At 40.0% G+C, this 15608-nt stretch overlaps 1 protein-coding gene across 14 annotated transcripts in view; it reads right to left on the bottom strand.

The window, feature by feature from the left end:
- EHBP1 (EH domain binding protein 1) overlaps positions 1–15608 on the bottom strand; it is a 196780-nt gene that overhangs the window by 88214 nt on the left and 92958 nt on the right. For all 14 annotated transcript variants that reach the window (XM_042879901.1, XM_042879910.1, XM_042879927.1 and 11 more), the window contains one exon: positions 10206–10392. In XM_042879901.1, the coding sequence (XP_042735835.1) occupies positions 10206–10392 (187 nt within the window). The remainder of the gene's footprint in view (positions 1–10205; positions 10393–15608) is intronic.

Genomic DNA, 15608 nt, shown 5'->3' with positions numbered 1-15608 from the left:
TCAGATTTTGTTACGATTTTGAAGATTTTGGTTTTGATGGTAATTTTAAAAGTGTCTTGCTTGAGGAGAAGCATTCCTTATTTCTTTTTACCTTTTAGAAAGCAAAGCTTCAACAAAACACGAGTAATAGTCTGTGAAGCCAAGCATGCGAATCAAAGCCTTCCCTGTCCTTTGAAAAGGTTACGATGAATGGCAGTAAGGTGGTTATCCTCTGGTACCTACGCCAGGAGCTGGCCCTGCAGCTCCCTCCCGCCGCAGGAGAAAAGGTAAATAGTTTAAAGAATAATAAAAGACCTTCATTGCAGATAAGGATTTTCAGATTACACATCCCAGAAGCTAGCCCAGGTTTTACTTAGAGCTGGTTTTCAAATGCTTCAGCCTGAGCAATGGTGCTTGCACCTAAACCAGCTTATGCCCTGCAAGAGTCAACAGTGCCATGAAAACACTGGTGTTTAGGAGCATGAGAGTCTTAGAAACTTGAATGCGCCCAGCAGCTCCCAACTTTCTTATCACAGAATATCCCAAGTTGGAAGGGATTCACAAGGATCACTGGTCCCATCCCTGGGCTCCACACAGCATCACCCAAATGCAAACCCAGTGGCTGAGAGCACTGTCCCAATGCCCCCTGAGCTCCTGCACTGGGGCCGTGCCCTCTGGGCAGCCTGTGCCATACTCACCGCCCCCTGGGCCAGAGCTTTTCCCTCATCCCCCAACCCTCCCTTGACAGCTCTATGCCATTCCCTTTGGCCCTGTCGCTGTCACACAGAGCAGAGCTCAGCGCTGCTCTCTGCTCCCTGTGAGGAGCTGCAGCTGCCATCAGGCATCTCCTCAGCTCCTCTGCTCTGGGCTGAAAAATCCCAGAGCCTCAGCTGCTCCTCACAGCCCTTGCCTGCCAGACCCTTCCCCATCTTTGTAGTTTTCCTTTGGATGCTCTCTAATAGTGTTATGTCCTTTTTGTAACGTGGTACCCAAACTGCAGTGCTGGAGGTGAGGCCACACGGCACGGAGCAGAAGGGACAACCAACTCACTCTACCAGCTGGCAGCCCCGAGCCTGGATACTTAAATGACTGATGTCAGGCACTTCTGTATTCTTATAAAAAGTGCTTAAATTAGACTTTTTAATCTCTCTCCCTTCAAGGACAGAAATATTTCATTCAGCTCCAAAGGCGGGGAGGTACAGCCCAGAACAGGCAGCCTGAGCACTCCCAGCCCAAAGTGAATGAAAGCAAAGGGCTCCCCTGACTTCAGCAGCCCTGGAGCAGCTCCTGGATAAGGATCTCTCTCTCATTTGATCAACATTGCACCTGCTGGCAAGGCAGACAGTTGGGCAAGTGACACTCATTCAAGAAGTTCAAACATTTATATAACACAGCCCATACTTACAAGACAATCCCATATTTACATAGGAAACACTGAGGAAATTCTAGCCTTAGTGAAGTTTTTTTGAATAAAATATGAAAGCAGTTATTTTTGTTACACTTACACACACTGGTGCTGGCATTTTATTGACACATAGCAACAACACTCCCCTTCTCTTTACCAGGCAGCATGCTCTATGCTTGCTGGCTTTTCCAGTTGCCTTTAAAGGCCAGAGATGGATTTTCTTTCCACAGAATGGTATGCAGTCTTACATTTCCAAGATGAAATAAAGCATATAGAGCTACTGCCATTGCATATCTAAAAGACAACACCTTTCCACAAAGGTGAAATAATATATTGTTAAGGTGACAAATCTAAGCGCTGTGATTTCACAGGGCAATTTAAATCTAAATTATGAAAAGTGAAGCTCTGAATATCATAACATTAGTTAAATTACCAAGCATCATTTGCACAGACATTTAGTAGAACTGCTAACTTGTCCAGTCCAGAATTACTGCAGGCATTACCAATTCACTTCAATAGAAGCTACACTGCACCAATAAGGCAGAACTACCTTAAAGAGCAATTACTAAAATTGCAGAAGGAGCCAAGTGTTTACCATCCTCTGAATTACATATATTAATCTGCAATTAAAAATATTTTTCTAGGACAGCCCTGGAGACCTGGTTTCTGCATGCCCACTACTACCAAAGACATACAGAAGAAACTGAAATACTGAATCAGCAGCACTTCAAGTTGACGGATCGAGGGATCAAAAGTTAGGATATTCCAAAATGATGGTGACATACTGAGCGTTAATTAGCACCCTTTGTATATCTGCATTTTGATACCATCTTTAAGGGCACTTCTCCCCTAGACCGACCCTCATGAAGAGGGCACGATGAACCACCTCCCCAAACGGCACTACCTATTCCTGTTTTTTCCATATCATTCGTTGTTTGTCCTCATGTGTCATCTGCTGCACACTCCCTGAACCTTGAACTGACAATGGTATCATTAATCTCATCAATGGGCTCTTCTACAGCGTCCACCTTGATGGTATTTTAATCTAGAAGATTACACATTTAATTTACTAGACATCCTCATGAGGTAGCAATCCATTTAACTAAAGAAAAGTGAGGCCCACAACAAAGACAGCTCTAAATTATCAGAAGCTATTGCTTTCGAGTCCTCAGCCACCCAACAGTCAGCCTCAAGGAGTGCTGCTTGTTTTTTCACACTTCACGCATACTTTTTCAGCTTCATGGCACTTCCACCAAGGCAGTGGCTCTGTCAATTTACTCTAGTTGTATCAAGCTGGGATCTCAAAAATAAAACCACAGTCAAAACTTTGGTTCAAGAGATTAGCTTAGCACCAGGGTATTCCTGACAGAAGGAATGATAATACCCACTGCTCCTGGACAGCATTTAGCTGCCCTAACTGTCAGGAAAGTTGTCCCATTCACTGACCAGTGCCTCAACCAGAGCACAACCCGGCCCAGCTCCCTGTGTCCAGCATGTGTGGTGCTGCCTGAAGGAGTGCTGCAGGATATCCTGCACATGGCGATACGTCCCAGCTAGACATCACTCTGGTTTATTGCTACGGGTGTTTAGGAACAGGATAAGGTGAGAAGTGAGAGGTCAAAGTTGGAAGGTGCTCACTTCCGCCTCCGAGCCTGTGTAGATCCCCCACTGCATGTGGGTAAATTACTGGCTTATCTGCTTTTTAAATTTGAAATTCTGAAGGAAGTATTTCTCCTAGTGGTAGTGATGCTATCCAATGGCATCCAATTGACAGCAGTATGACTTCTTTGTTGTTAGAAAATAGGCACAAAACATTTTAATGGGAAGTGTTGAAAGCAGCAGCTGCAACAAGAAAGCAATTGGTTTCATCTACACTTTCAAGGTATACAAATTGATTCCTGTTAGCAGTAGTCACGCAAATAACATGAGGAAAACAGACACCACCTTCCACTAACTTATTCTAATACATACATACAGCCATTTGCAAGCAGGAGGAGAGAGAAGCAAGGCTGCAGAGAAATGAAATCTCATATACAATTAACACTTAAAACAGCTGCAGTAAAACTACATGGGCAAAACAAGCAATTTCCAACTACAAATGAATATATCACTTTGGCAGCCATAGGACTAAGCAAAAGTCCACTCATAAAACCATGCGTCTCAAGTGAGTGTCTGGATGCCCCTTTGGGTTTTAATGAGTAGAAAGAAGTTGTCACTTCTGCTGGTCTTGTCTGTGGTTGCCCATGGATAGATTTCCACATGGTACACACTGCTTCTTCTACCAGTTTTTACAAAAACACCAAAGAGCAAAGCAAAGTTGTTTTGCTGAACAACTCTGACATTGATCTTACTCCTCTATAACCATGAATGCTACTTATGTGTGGCCATGCCTGCACGTTGAAGGGAGAAATGGCTTTCACAACATTTTCCCATTTTTTTCTGTCCTATCATGGCTCTGCTCTTTAGGTTACATACACAAGAATCTGTAAATATTCAATATTCCCATTAAATGTAAATGCCTGCCAATTAGTAGGCAAAGTCTAACTTGCTCACTGGTTCACGTGTTCATTAGCCTGTACCTTCAGCAAAATGCAAAAATACTACACTTGTCTTGGAAGTGAATGGAACGGTTCACTCCCTTTTCTAGCATGCCTTCTAACATAGCTGCTTAACATCAAAATACCAGCTAACAGTGAACACAGAAGAAGCACACACGTGGTCAAGCTGACACCATTTAAAATGCATGCAAACAGTAATAAGAGATTGTTTAAGTACGGCGTAAAAAAGGAGTGTCTTTTATTAATACTTGAAAAGCTGTCTAATGTAATGAATTTTCTGTGCTTCAACACCATCTCACCATCTCTCTGTTCACGTTACACGTGTGGATTGCCTTTTTTCCCATTAAAAGACAAACTGTCTTAGAACTGTATGCAAAGACAGATTTTCTCAGAGTGCCTTTTTTTGCACAAGTTCGTTAACACAAGAAATCTTGAAATTCCACCCACTGTCTCTTGAGTCCTCCTTGGGCTTGATGAGCTATCTGCACAGGAAGTGACAAAGATCTCATGCAAATGAGCTTCACAATTCCTTTGCAACTAATGTGAAGCTGAAAAGGAGCAAACTCATTCAAAAAGGCATTCTAGGAAGTCAGGGAGTGCTGATGTGAATGGATAAATTAAATACTTTTGATACAGAGAGAAAATGAGTAATCTCCTTAATCGACTGTTTGCAATTTAATGTAATTTCTCTGCTTGGCAGCATCACTGCATCTGTGTTTAAGATAAACTCTTCCTACTGTTCAGTCGCATAAGGTTGATAATGCTGAGATAAATACAAGCAAAAAGTAAAGATCCAGAATCAACAGCATTTCTGAACTCTTGGAGAGTAGCACGTGGTACTACACTGATTATTATTTCTCTCCCCTTCCGCTAACCTCATCTGAAGTCTATGCTCCATTTCTGTGTAAGCAATTTCCTGCATTTAACTACATGTTTGTTCTTGTTCCCTTTAAACGTACATGAGAACTCCTTTCTTTCCCAAGGAGAAATTCATACGTGCTTCTCTCCTTGCTAGTGTGAAGGCAGAAAACTTTCTGAACAGAAGCATCCCAGATACACAATGGATTATAAAAGGTACTGGATGGAGATGGGTTATTACATGTGATGCAGAAAAAGAATCTGGTAGTTGTGATTACAGCATACCACATTTCCTACAGATATGTTTCACTAGTGCTTAAACCAGCTAGTTTGCCTGGCATGAGAGCGCAGACTATTGCTGGGCAAACAAAAATTTATTTTGGTTTAAAAAAGAAAACTAGAACTTAAACAAGAATGGTGAAGAACACAAATGTTATCACTGGCTTCTATTATGTGAACGTAATTTTTTCTTTTCAGCCAGTGTAAAATGTCATTACAAGCTCCTCTCTACAAGCTCCAAGATCAATGCTTATGGCTTTATAACTATCACCAAAACTGTGACTTTCATAAAGATGAAAATGATTTATACATTAATATGACAGACAAACCTATTTATTACCCTCTCCTGCTGCTACATACTTTCACCAAGTGCTAAGTGTAACCCAAAAGCCAGCTAAACCATCCAAACACAGATTCAACAGAATCCTGAGGACTGAATCCCATCCCATGTCTGTTCACAGTCATTTCTTGCCAGAGAAATGCCTATCACAAAACTCTTGCACTCCAGTCTCCATTTATTGAGATATTCTGGATAGCCTCACATGAAGCTGTGAGATGCAGATTTCTGCTTAATTACAGCTTCACAGTTTGTTTGTCAGTCACCAAGCCATCTGAGATGGTTAACTGTGGAATAAGGAATTTCAGAGTTTGTATTTTCAAATTCCCTGATGACTCAGATTGGTATAAAGAGCTGTGGAAGGAAGATGAGAAAGATTTAAGATACTTCACTAGAAATGCAGGTAATAATATTTAAAAAGAAAACTTTCCTCTAATCCACATATGGCAAATGCTGAGCTAGTACAGTTGGCAAAGAGCTGGCTGACATATCATACCCCCTCCTCACCATATGGGCCATCGGAAGGGCCTTATCAAAGGCAAAATGCTAGAGAAGCTGAGAAAGTGCTTGCTACTCCACAGTTAACTGATTGCTTAGGGAAGCAGTGCAAGGAAAGTATTTGGAAAAAGTCAGATGAATAATGTGCAGAGAGAAGTATGCTTGAAATGGCTGGTAGAGACGAGAACCAATGGAATGATCTTACAGCAGCTGAAGAAGTTGAATTAATACAGAAGGAGCAAAACTCTTACATCACAGTGTTCATGACTCTTGCCAATCTAACACAGATCAAAATTCTCAAGTTAGGGCGAGCAGAAGCAGTCTCATCGATACTCTTTTCTCATTTAGGCCAGCCCTGGAGAAGTGGGAGTCACTGTCATGGTAGTTATTATCATTGGCATTGTTATTTTGTACCTTTATACCTAACTCATTCCAGAGAGAACAGAACTCAGGTCCATGTTGCAGGAATTACTAGACAGCATCCACAGCTTCACGCACATGTACATCATGAGCTTGGGAACAATCGTTTCAGGGAAAAAATAAAGGTTAAATGCTGACTATATTTGTTTCCATGACTTTCCTTCAACCAACAACTACCCACAATGACCAACAATTACCTATGACTATATGGGCAGTAAGATTTTATGCCAGCCTGACAGTGAGATGAAATCTTTGCTTCAAACTCTAGTTCTACCTTTTTCACAGCTATTAAAATTAAAGCCTGCATATTAGTCACAGGTTCTACCTTTACTGATTGTCAAGTTCTTGAAAGCTAACCAACCCATAACTCTACCATGCAGCACCCTTTATATCTTGGGGTACCTAGCATGATGCTTTGATACCACCAGATCAGAATATGTTTTCTTGGCATCTTCTGCCTACTTTTATATGAAACTTACAGAGAATTATCTAGTACAACATAAACCTCTGAACAAAAGAACCCACAGGAATTTGACTTCCATGGTGTCAGGAGTAGTAGGGGTAATTAACCATGGATGTGATTCCAGGGAAATCTGGAAATAGTATTCAGCTGTTAAAAAAATCATAAAATTCCTCTAGAAGAAAGCCTTCTGCAATACAGAGATACTTTAGCCAGAAGTCTGTTCTCCAATTAGACATATCCATTCATCTGACTAATGACTGCTAAAAATTAATCATTTTACTTTTCTCTTTCATTACCACAGACATTGCTGTTATAATATTAAAAATATGCACCAAAAAGTCACGCGTGGGAAGTTTGATATCCCTGAAGCAAGAAACACCTTCCACCACTGCTTGGGTAATGGTAAAGTCTCGGATTCAGGGATTCAGGCTATGATGTTTCAACAGCAAACACAACTGCACTTGTGTGGAAGACTTCCTATATCCCCATTGCCAATGCTAGAAGGCTCATTGCAGCTGAATACTGAGCGATGCAATTTGGTGTTCAGCCATACCCTAGGGATTTCATTTCTGGGTGTATACTTAGGAAAATTTCACCCTTTCTTGCCCTACTTGTGAATCCAAGGAACATTTCAATCCTAGGTATTTAAATTCCTAAGAACTTCACTACTATTTTCAAAAACTAATTGCTTTTCTTAACAGAAACATAACTTAAACATAATTTCAAGTATTTGGAACAAGTATCTTGAGTAGGAATCTATCATGTGTCAAATAATCTTTCAAGAGTAATTTCCACTTAATAACAGATGTTAGCACCAGCATTTATATGTTTTGTGTTCAGCAAATGTGATAAGAATGAACTACAAATACTCTACCAAAGAAAGATGAAGAGAAGCATTTTAGGGGTCATTTTCTTCAATCTCCAAAGTTCTAACATTAAGGCGGTGTTTCTGGATTCAGTACACTAGCATTTCTGCTCCACAATCATTTCCCATGAAGACAACCAAGACAGGGAATCCAACGTGTTGGAACATTTGGGATCTGGTTACTGTAATGCAGAGGCTTTCTGTGCACAGGTAACTTGGACAAATCACATCCTAAGTTCAGTTACTTAACCTCCCCTTTTACCTACACTTACCCCCACGGGACTACTCCCCCTACATAAAGATTTGTGCCAAGTTCATGATTATATAGTTCCCGTGCCCTTTGATTGGAGTTTTTTCACAGTTGCTAAATGCTGCCACTGTTATTGGGTAATAAACAAGTTATCTGTGCCAACACTCCAGGTCCTACCGGGGTACTACTTTGTTCAGGTATGAGGAAATTATTTAATTTTCTTTTCTTTTGCAAAGGCAGTGCTTTTCAAATTTCAAGCAACATTCCAAGTAAAGTGCTTTTGATCTACAATTATTAGATCATCTTGGATCAAAACAATTCAAGCACAGAAAAAGAGATTTAGTGAAAGCTTTCTGATTTATAAGCGTCGTGCAACACTTTGGTATACCCAGTGAGTGAAACTTTCCAATCTAGCTGTAATGTAATAAACCCAGACACTGTGCCTGCTCTGGAGCCTTCCCTAATGGTCTCACATCTTTCAAAATCCTGTGAAAAAAATTAAAGCTTTCCTGAAATGCAGAAGGTCAACATCAAATTTCATCTTCCCCCATGACCGTAATGAATATTTCAGTTTCAGTACTTGGAGCTTCACTATTCTCAGCTATTGCTTCCGTGGCAAAGAGATGGGCTGCAAGCAGGTAGGCGCCAAAACACTGGGAAGTAACACCCTACACAGTTGCAGAAGCTGCTTGGCTGCGTTCATAACAATCCAGTCTTTTCAGCAGCTTCAATCCTGCATCTTTTCTTAATCAATTTCAGCTTTCCAACCATCTAAAACAGCCACAATAATTGAGCACAGCAGTACAACGTTATTCTGTCACAATGAAAACATGAAATAAGGCACAGAAATATTTCCTTGGAAGCAGATCTCTAAAAAAGAAAAACAAACCAAATCAAAAATGCCCAAACAAACAGAAAACAACACCTTCTCAAACAATGACCAATGGGGGTACAACCTCCATCAAGCGAGTGGATAAAATCTTCTCCACAGAATTCTCTTCTCTACCTGGTAGTACCAGAATGCTTTACTTTGGCTGCTTTGCACTGACCTGAAGACCACACTCTACCAAAAACTGAATGAAATGGATTTTTTTTCTTCCAAAACCTCATGCAGACAGGATCGAATCCCATTGCAGCACATGCTCGTACTGCAATACTTGGGTGAAATATTGCCCTGGTAATGGTTTTACATATTGAAAGCTATGCTTGTGACCCTGCTGTGCTGTTTTGTTTTGCCGTGAGCAGACACAGATTAGATTTCTGGTCTCATACTCTTTACCCTAAGTGAATGCTAAAGTGACAGCAAGATCAGAGCCTGGGGGGACAAGGACATGTCAGCAATCTAGCTGACTAATTAAGCAATGAAGCGATAGGTATCACAATTAGTTTCATTCCATTCTTAAAGTATGGCGGCTCCAATACAAGGAAAAACAAATGACAATATGCATAAATTGGGAGAGCTGTGCTGGAAGGGAAGCCTTCTGTTCTCACCTTTAGTAACAAGTTGTCAGCACACACAAAATCTGTTTTTAAAACACCCCACTGATACGTTCCATTAAACGATTCTCTCATTAAATAAGAAAAAGATTCCCTCTTAAAAAAGAACAGGCATCTGCTGAAATTCTAGAGATAAAATCCACATTGTCAGAGTTTGCTTTTGTGATCCTAGAGCACCTGCACTACACATCGCCCCATTCAAGAGAAGTTAATTCAGAATTTTACTTGAGAAACAGTAAAGTAACAGTGTATTCATGCACACTTAGTTTGGACATTTCTAATAAACTGCTAATCTGTTTTAAAGTAGACTGGCTTTTTTTTTTTTTTTTAATTACTTCAACATACGATGGAATTGAACGCATACAAATCCTAATGCAAATAAACAGTGTTCAGTACTAAGCTCTTAAAACCCAGATCTATGATAGAAATGTGGAGATGGACTCTTCAACAGCAGCAAGGCTTAGTGACATTACAATAGATCAAGACAAAGTATTGTTCAACATGATTTTCTTCCTTCTCAATGGCATATCCAGCTGTCTGGTAGCATTTGTTACTGGAAGACTCTTTTCATTGAAACTGCAGTTGCTGTTACTGTTGTCATTAAATCCTTAAAGAAAAATACAAGCTCCTACTGCTGCTCTCTCCCTATGAACCAGTAACTGAACAGAGATGAACCAACACCTTATTAAGTCCAAGCAAAGCTTTTACGATGGCCCGCAGAAATAAATAGGATGTCTACAATCCACATAAAGGCACTGTTAATAATAAAGACAAAAATTCGGTATGAAAAACCTACCTTTGGAGAAGAAGAAAGCTCTCTCGATGCAGGAATAGCTGTCACGTTCTCACTCATGCTTGTCTCTGTCTTTGGCAAGAGGTTTGGTGGTTCAGGAGCTTTTCTTTTCATCTTCATTTCTGGTTCTTGCAGTGGACCAACTTTAATTAAAGCAGGACTTGATTTTGGTTCATAAAAAGGATTTGATCTAATTAAAGAAGGGAAACATATTTCTTTACAAACATCATGGAATTCAAAACAAAAATAAGACTGGTTTAGAGAAGCTGATGACTAAAGTGCTTTTATTATCCCATGCAATAGAATGTTTAGCTTTTACATGCTACTTTCTGATATGACTGACAAGTGAGAAAAACGGTTCAGACTGGATGAGCTCAGAACTTCTTTAGACAACTTCCAAATTACATGTTTTATTAATAACAAAACTAAATTAAAATATACTTGGCTATTAAAAGATCTCATTTATAGATGAGCTCAATACCAACAAATTTGAGAGAGGATGCTAGCTGTTGAATATGCCAATGAGCAGAAGTAAGAATTCTTAATCAGAACAGATGTAAGTTCCAACCCCCTATTTGTTCCATCCTAAACAAATACTTCCACAGTATTCCCAAATGTGATCTAATAGTTTAATACATCAACTATCAATCAACAATGCACTGAATAAAAGCTCCACTTGTGGACTTGAAAGTAGACAGCTATCCTGCTAAGGATACTTACAGGAACCTTCTTCACACTAACCTAACTCACTCATAACCTTTGCTTTTCATGTTCTGCCATCCAAAACAAGACAATTCATTATGAAACTGGCGATTTAACTTATTCTTTTCTCTTCCAAACCTCCCCTGGAAAATGTATTTATCGTGCATCTCAAACAATGTCATGAAGTCTGCAATCCCCAAAGGTCTATCTGCATACAGTTATATAAAGCGTAACTGATCATGACAAATAACATCAGTCCTTCAAAATCCACCCTAGACAGAAACAATAACGCATGCAGCATTTGATAAGAGTTATCTAGTTAGATTCATTTTCCAATTTCCTCTCGGGATAAGAGAAATGAGCTAGCCCATGCTGTCTTAAACAACTGAAAAAGGTGGGCACAAATGAAAAGCCCACTAGTCATCCAGTTTCCTTCCACATAACACTAGATTTCTCTCAGTTTCATTCATTTATAGTACGGAAATACGTCTTACGGTCTCTTGGCCTGACTTCAGAATTTATCTCAATGCAGTTTGCCTTTGTCCTTTTGACTGAGAAGAAGAAAGCAATTAATAATCTACACTGCAGAAAATAAGTCTACTTCTGAAAGGCAAAGTCTATTGAAGCACAAAAGAGAAGACCAGGCACAAAACCTCCAGACCTTTCGGAGAATCTGCCGCCACTTGTTACAGATCTAAATCCAGATAGTGAAGTGAAAGAACAACTAACACTAAAATAACTCATCTGCTGACTGAAGGCAACTTTCAGGTGTTCCCTCTTTGCTGCCCATCAAGCGCAAAGCCATCGGTGCAATAAAAACTAAGGACAAGAACAAAATAGCAAGTTAAATGAGAAACAGATGGGTATTTTCCACGGGAGCCAGCAGAAAAAGGAGGGTATTCAGTCTGAAACTGTCCTAGCTGTCAGAAGCTCTAATTTAGCTGACAGCCTAGTTCAGCTGTCTTCAGACACCGGGAAGTTCAAAGGGAGGTGAAAATGAAGATAAAAGAGATAAAGGCTGAAGAACAATATGTGCTGCAGAGAGCACGAAGTCTTCCTTAGCTCTACAAGGCAGACTTCTGAACAGACAACAGATGCAACATGTTTGCTGATGGTGAAATTATCCCGTGCAGCCTTACTGGGAATGAGAAAGGTGTATTTGTAAGGTGTTAAAAATGATTTGGGTGGGAAAAAACCCACTAAAGAGCAAAAAAAGTTGGGAAGAACAACTATGTTCTGAATTTTTATGCTGCAGGATTCTTGTGCTGCACGTGTAATTCTGAGAATTGGACCTGCTGCATGCATCAGAAGAACAGGCTGTACAGAGACAAGTCGCTGTTTCTTTTTCCCATAGAAAATATCTTGCTTTAAAGCCAGGCTAAGCCCTTCACACTGTGGCCATGGCATGGTCTGAACACACACAATTTTCCACTTTCTCTTCCCACTTAAATAATCATAAAAACTAAATTTTCAAAAATGTTTATCAGCAAGTTTTACACAGACAAAATTCCCCAGTTCTTTCCAGAAAATGCAGCAGAGTTTGGTCCAACAGCCTCCACGTGGTGCTGACGAGAAACTAAGCATGGGAGCAGCCTGGCTGAAAAAAGGCTTAGCTGAAAAATCCCTGTGCACTCCTTCCTGAAGTTAGCTCACTTACTCTTTGCTTCACTTGTATTACTGAACTGATCCACACAGTGGGATTTACCTAAACAGACATCAGACTGTCCACGACAAAATTAAATAAACCAACCTGATGAGTTACCTGGCACTAAAAAAATCAGTGGCAGCAGGGTGGCTTGTGGCTCCTATGGAACAGTCAGCTTCAAGAGATGGCAACTAAACAGCCTTACCAATTAGACAGCATTGTCCCAGCCACACAACGATTAACAGGATAAGAAGCTACAGAGCCAAACAGTATCTGAAAAAGCAAGCTTTATTCTGATCAATTTAAAAATGTCTTTGACCAGCATCATTGGTTAACAAAAAAATAAATAAAATTGCCATTTCACTGAGGAAGAAGATCAAAGCCATCAGCATGCTAAGGTAAGAGACCAGGCTATCTTACACATAAAAAATGCTAGGGTTGAAGGCGTTGCACTTTAAGCACTGGTCATCTGCACTGCCTTCAAATAACTCAACTCAGAAGGCCTGCTGTGCTTTATTAACAATTAGCCACCTAGCATTTTGACTTTTAATGTAAACAACTCAAAAAGTAAAAGATTTTTACACTAACATTCAAGTTCCCAGACAAAAAAAAAAAAAAACAAAAGGAAAGAAAAAAAAAGAAAAAAAGAAAGAAAATATGTTCCTTATCTCAAGCTAGGGATGAGAACTTAGCCAGAGGATGTATGTTCTGGGAAAGTAGCTCCACAGCTGAACTTCTGTGCAGTAGAACATCTAAGTCCAGCTGTACCATGCAATGCCTCATTATGCTGATGCTTGTGACCATGCTTTGCTGATGCGAGTTGTGAAATCTTACGTTACCTTCACAACCATTAGTGCAATACATTGCCATTAAGCCAGTTACTCAAGGTAAATCCTCCACAGAGGCACAGCGAGGATAAGTACCTCGTCCAAGGTTACGAGAGTTGGTTACAAAACTGGAACCAGAGTTCAGATCTTCGGGCACTTTGTGTAAGTCTTGAGTCCACAATCAGAACTAGCAATTTGCCAAAGCAGAGTGGGACAAGGGTCCTGATTTTCAGTGATGTGTTCGTGTCCCCAGGACACATCATCACATTTCACACACAACAGGAGAAAGCCAAATGGTGCATTAAGCGAACCCCAAAGAAACTTCTAAGAAGCAGTGATAAAAATACATGACATTTCCTGAGTGACAACAAACGCCCTTACAGAGACTTCTATTACTCATGCCTTTCACCTTCAGAAACATTCTTAAAAAAGCAATGGACCAGTGGTGGTAAAAAATGATTAAAAAAACCAACCCAAAACAAAACAACAAAAATTGGAAGATAAGATAGGAGAGGTTGAAAATAGCATGCAAGGTTTTCTAATGCCATGGTATGACCCAGTTGTTCAGCCTTGTCTTGAATACACTGCTCAGGCCAAGTCAACACCCATCTTAAAATAGATACATAGCAGAAGAAATAAGAGGGTCCAGAGACGTGCGATGAAAATGATTAGAGACATGAAGAGACTTCTGCATGAAGAGAGATTGAAAAAGTTAGCACCACTTAACTCAGACAAGTGACAAGCAATGGTGAACATGCTAGAGATACAGACACAGTTTATGGCAGATAAAACTCAATACTACTTGCTGTTGTTTTCAGAAGCCAAAGAAGGGATTGTAGATGGGATTGGGAAGGTAACTTATTTACAATCAATAAAAGGAAATACATTTCATATAATACCTTGTTTTCTTGTGGAACTCTCTGCCACAAATTGACACTGAAGCCTAGACTTTAATAGGATTAGGAAGAAGATGAGCCACTTAGATAATAAAAGCATCTGCATTCACGGTAAGTAACAAACAATATCCATCTGGACATAAACCCTTATCATTTGGGACACACAGAAACTGAACTGCCTATGAAAATCTTTCTTTTACTGCTCATAATACTATGCATATCCTTAGCAGAAACAATATATTGAAAAGAATTGGCAATTATTAACATGAAGTAAGGCATAATAGTGCTTTTTAGCAGTGAGTTAGTATCCCAAGTCTTATGTTCCTACACTGATTCTGTTACTACATTTTTTTCCTTTAAGTATAAAGATTTACCCTAGGGTTCTCCTTGCACACCTCTACCCAACACATCCAAAAAATTGCCTCCATGTCTTTGTCAGTGACATAGCACTGGGAGGAAAGTGGCATGAGGAGCTACAGGAGGGTCAGTCCATAAAGAATTGTGTAAAAGATGTAAAATGACATGTATATTCTTATTTCTCCCTGTTGATTGTGGTGATCTGTGAACAGTCAGAGATGGTCACTGTGACTGCCAACAGTGTGATCACACTGCGGTCTGATGTTATAGCAGCCAGCACTGCTGGTGAAGCAGTGCCCTGATGGATGGAGCTGGCAGAGAAATCATCTCTCAGTGTCCCCAGTGCCCCCCCTTTTTTTTTCCTCTTCATTTCCACAGAACATCAACGTATCCATGGCCACAGAGCTTTAAAAGGAAAAAACCCTGGAAGGGTCCTTTGTACATTTCTATTAGAATGCGTGGGAATTCTTCAATTTCCTACAACATAGCTATAAACAGAGAAACACGAAGATGATAGTAGGACACCTGTATTAATATTAACTATTAAAGCAATGCAAATGTCATCCCCTGATAAATCTCCTTAAGTACTGTAAAACTAAAGTGTAATTACAGTTGTTGTCTGTAAAATTGCTCATGTGTAATCACCATAAACTGCCTCATGAGTGGTGTGGTTGGTGACTAATAACCACAAACAAGGAATAAGTAAACACCTTCAAACCTCCTAAGCTGCACAACTCCTGCAAAGAGCTCTCACTCCTTGTTAAGCCTCTATACTAAAAAACAAGGCAGCCAGTGCAAGTTTATTAAAGTTCTGTATGCGGTTATGATAAAAGAAACAGCTTAACGAAGCGCATATGGTATTAGCATTTTGATTTTAGGTAGCAAAAATAATGGCAAAGAAGACAGGAAGAACCTTTGTATCATTACAACTGGCAGGGCACGGAGGGCCAAACAGGCACGCAGATCTGTTTCCTCTCAA

Source organism: Lagopus leucura, unplaced genomic scaffold, assembly GCF_019238085.1.
Source record: "Lagopus leucura isolate 7727_CA_CO unplaced genomic scaffold, USGS_WTPT01 Super-Scaffold_73, whole genome shotgun sequence".
Taxonomy (NCBI): domain Eukaryota; kingdom Metazoa; phylum Chordata; class Aves; order Galliformes; family Phasianidae; genus Lagopus; species Lagopus leucura.
This window is presented reverse-complemented; position numbering and strand designations above follow the sequence as displayed.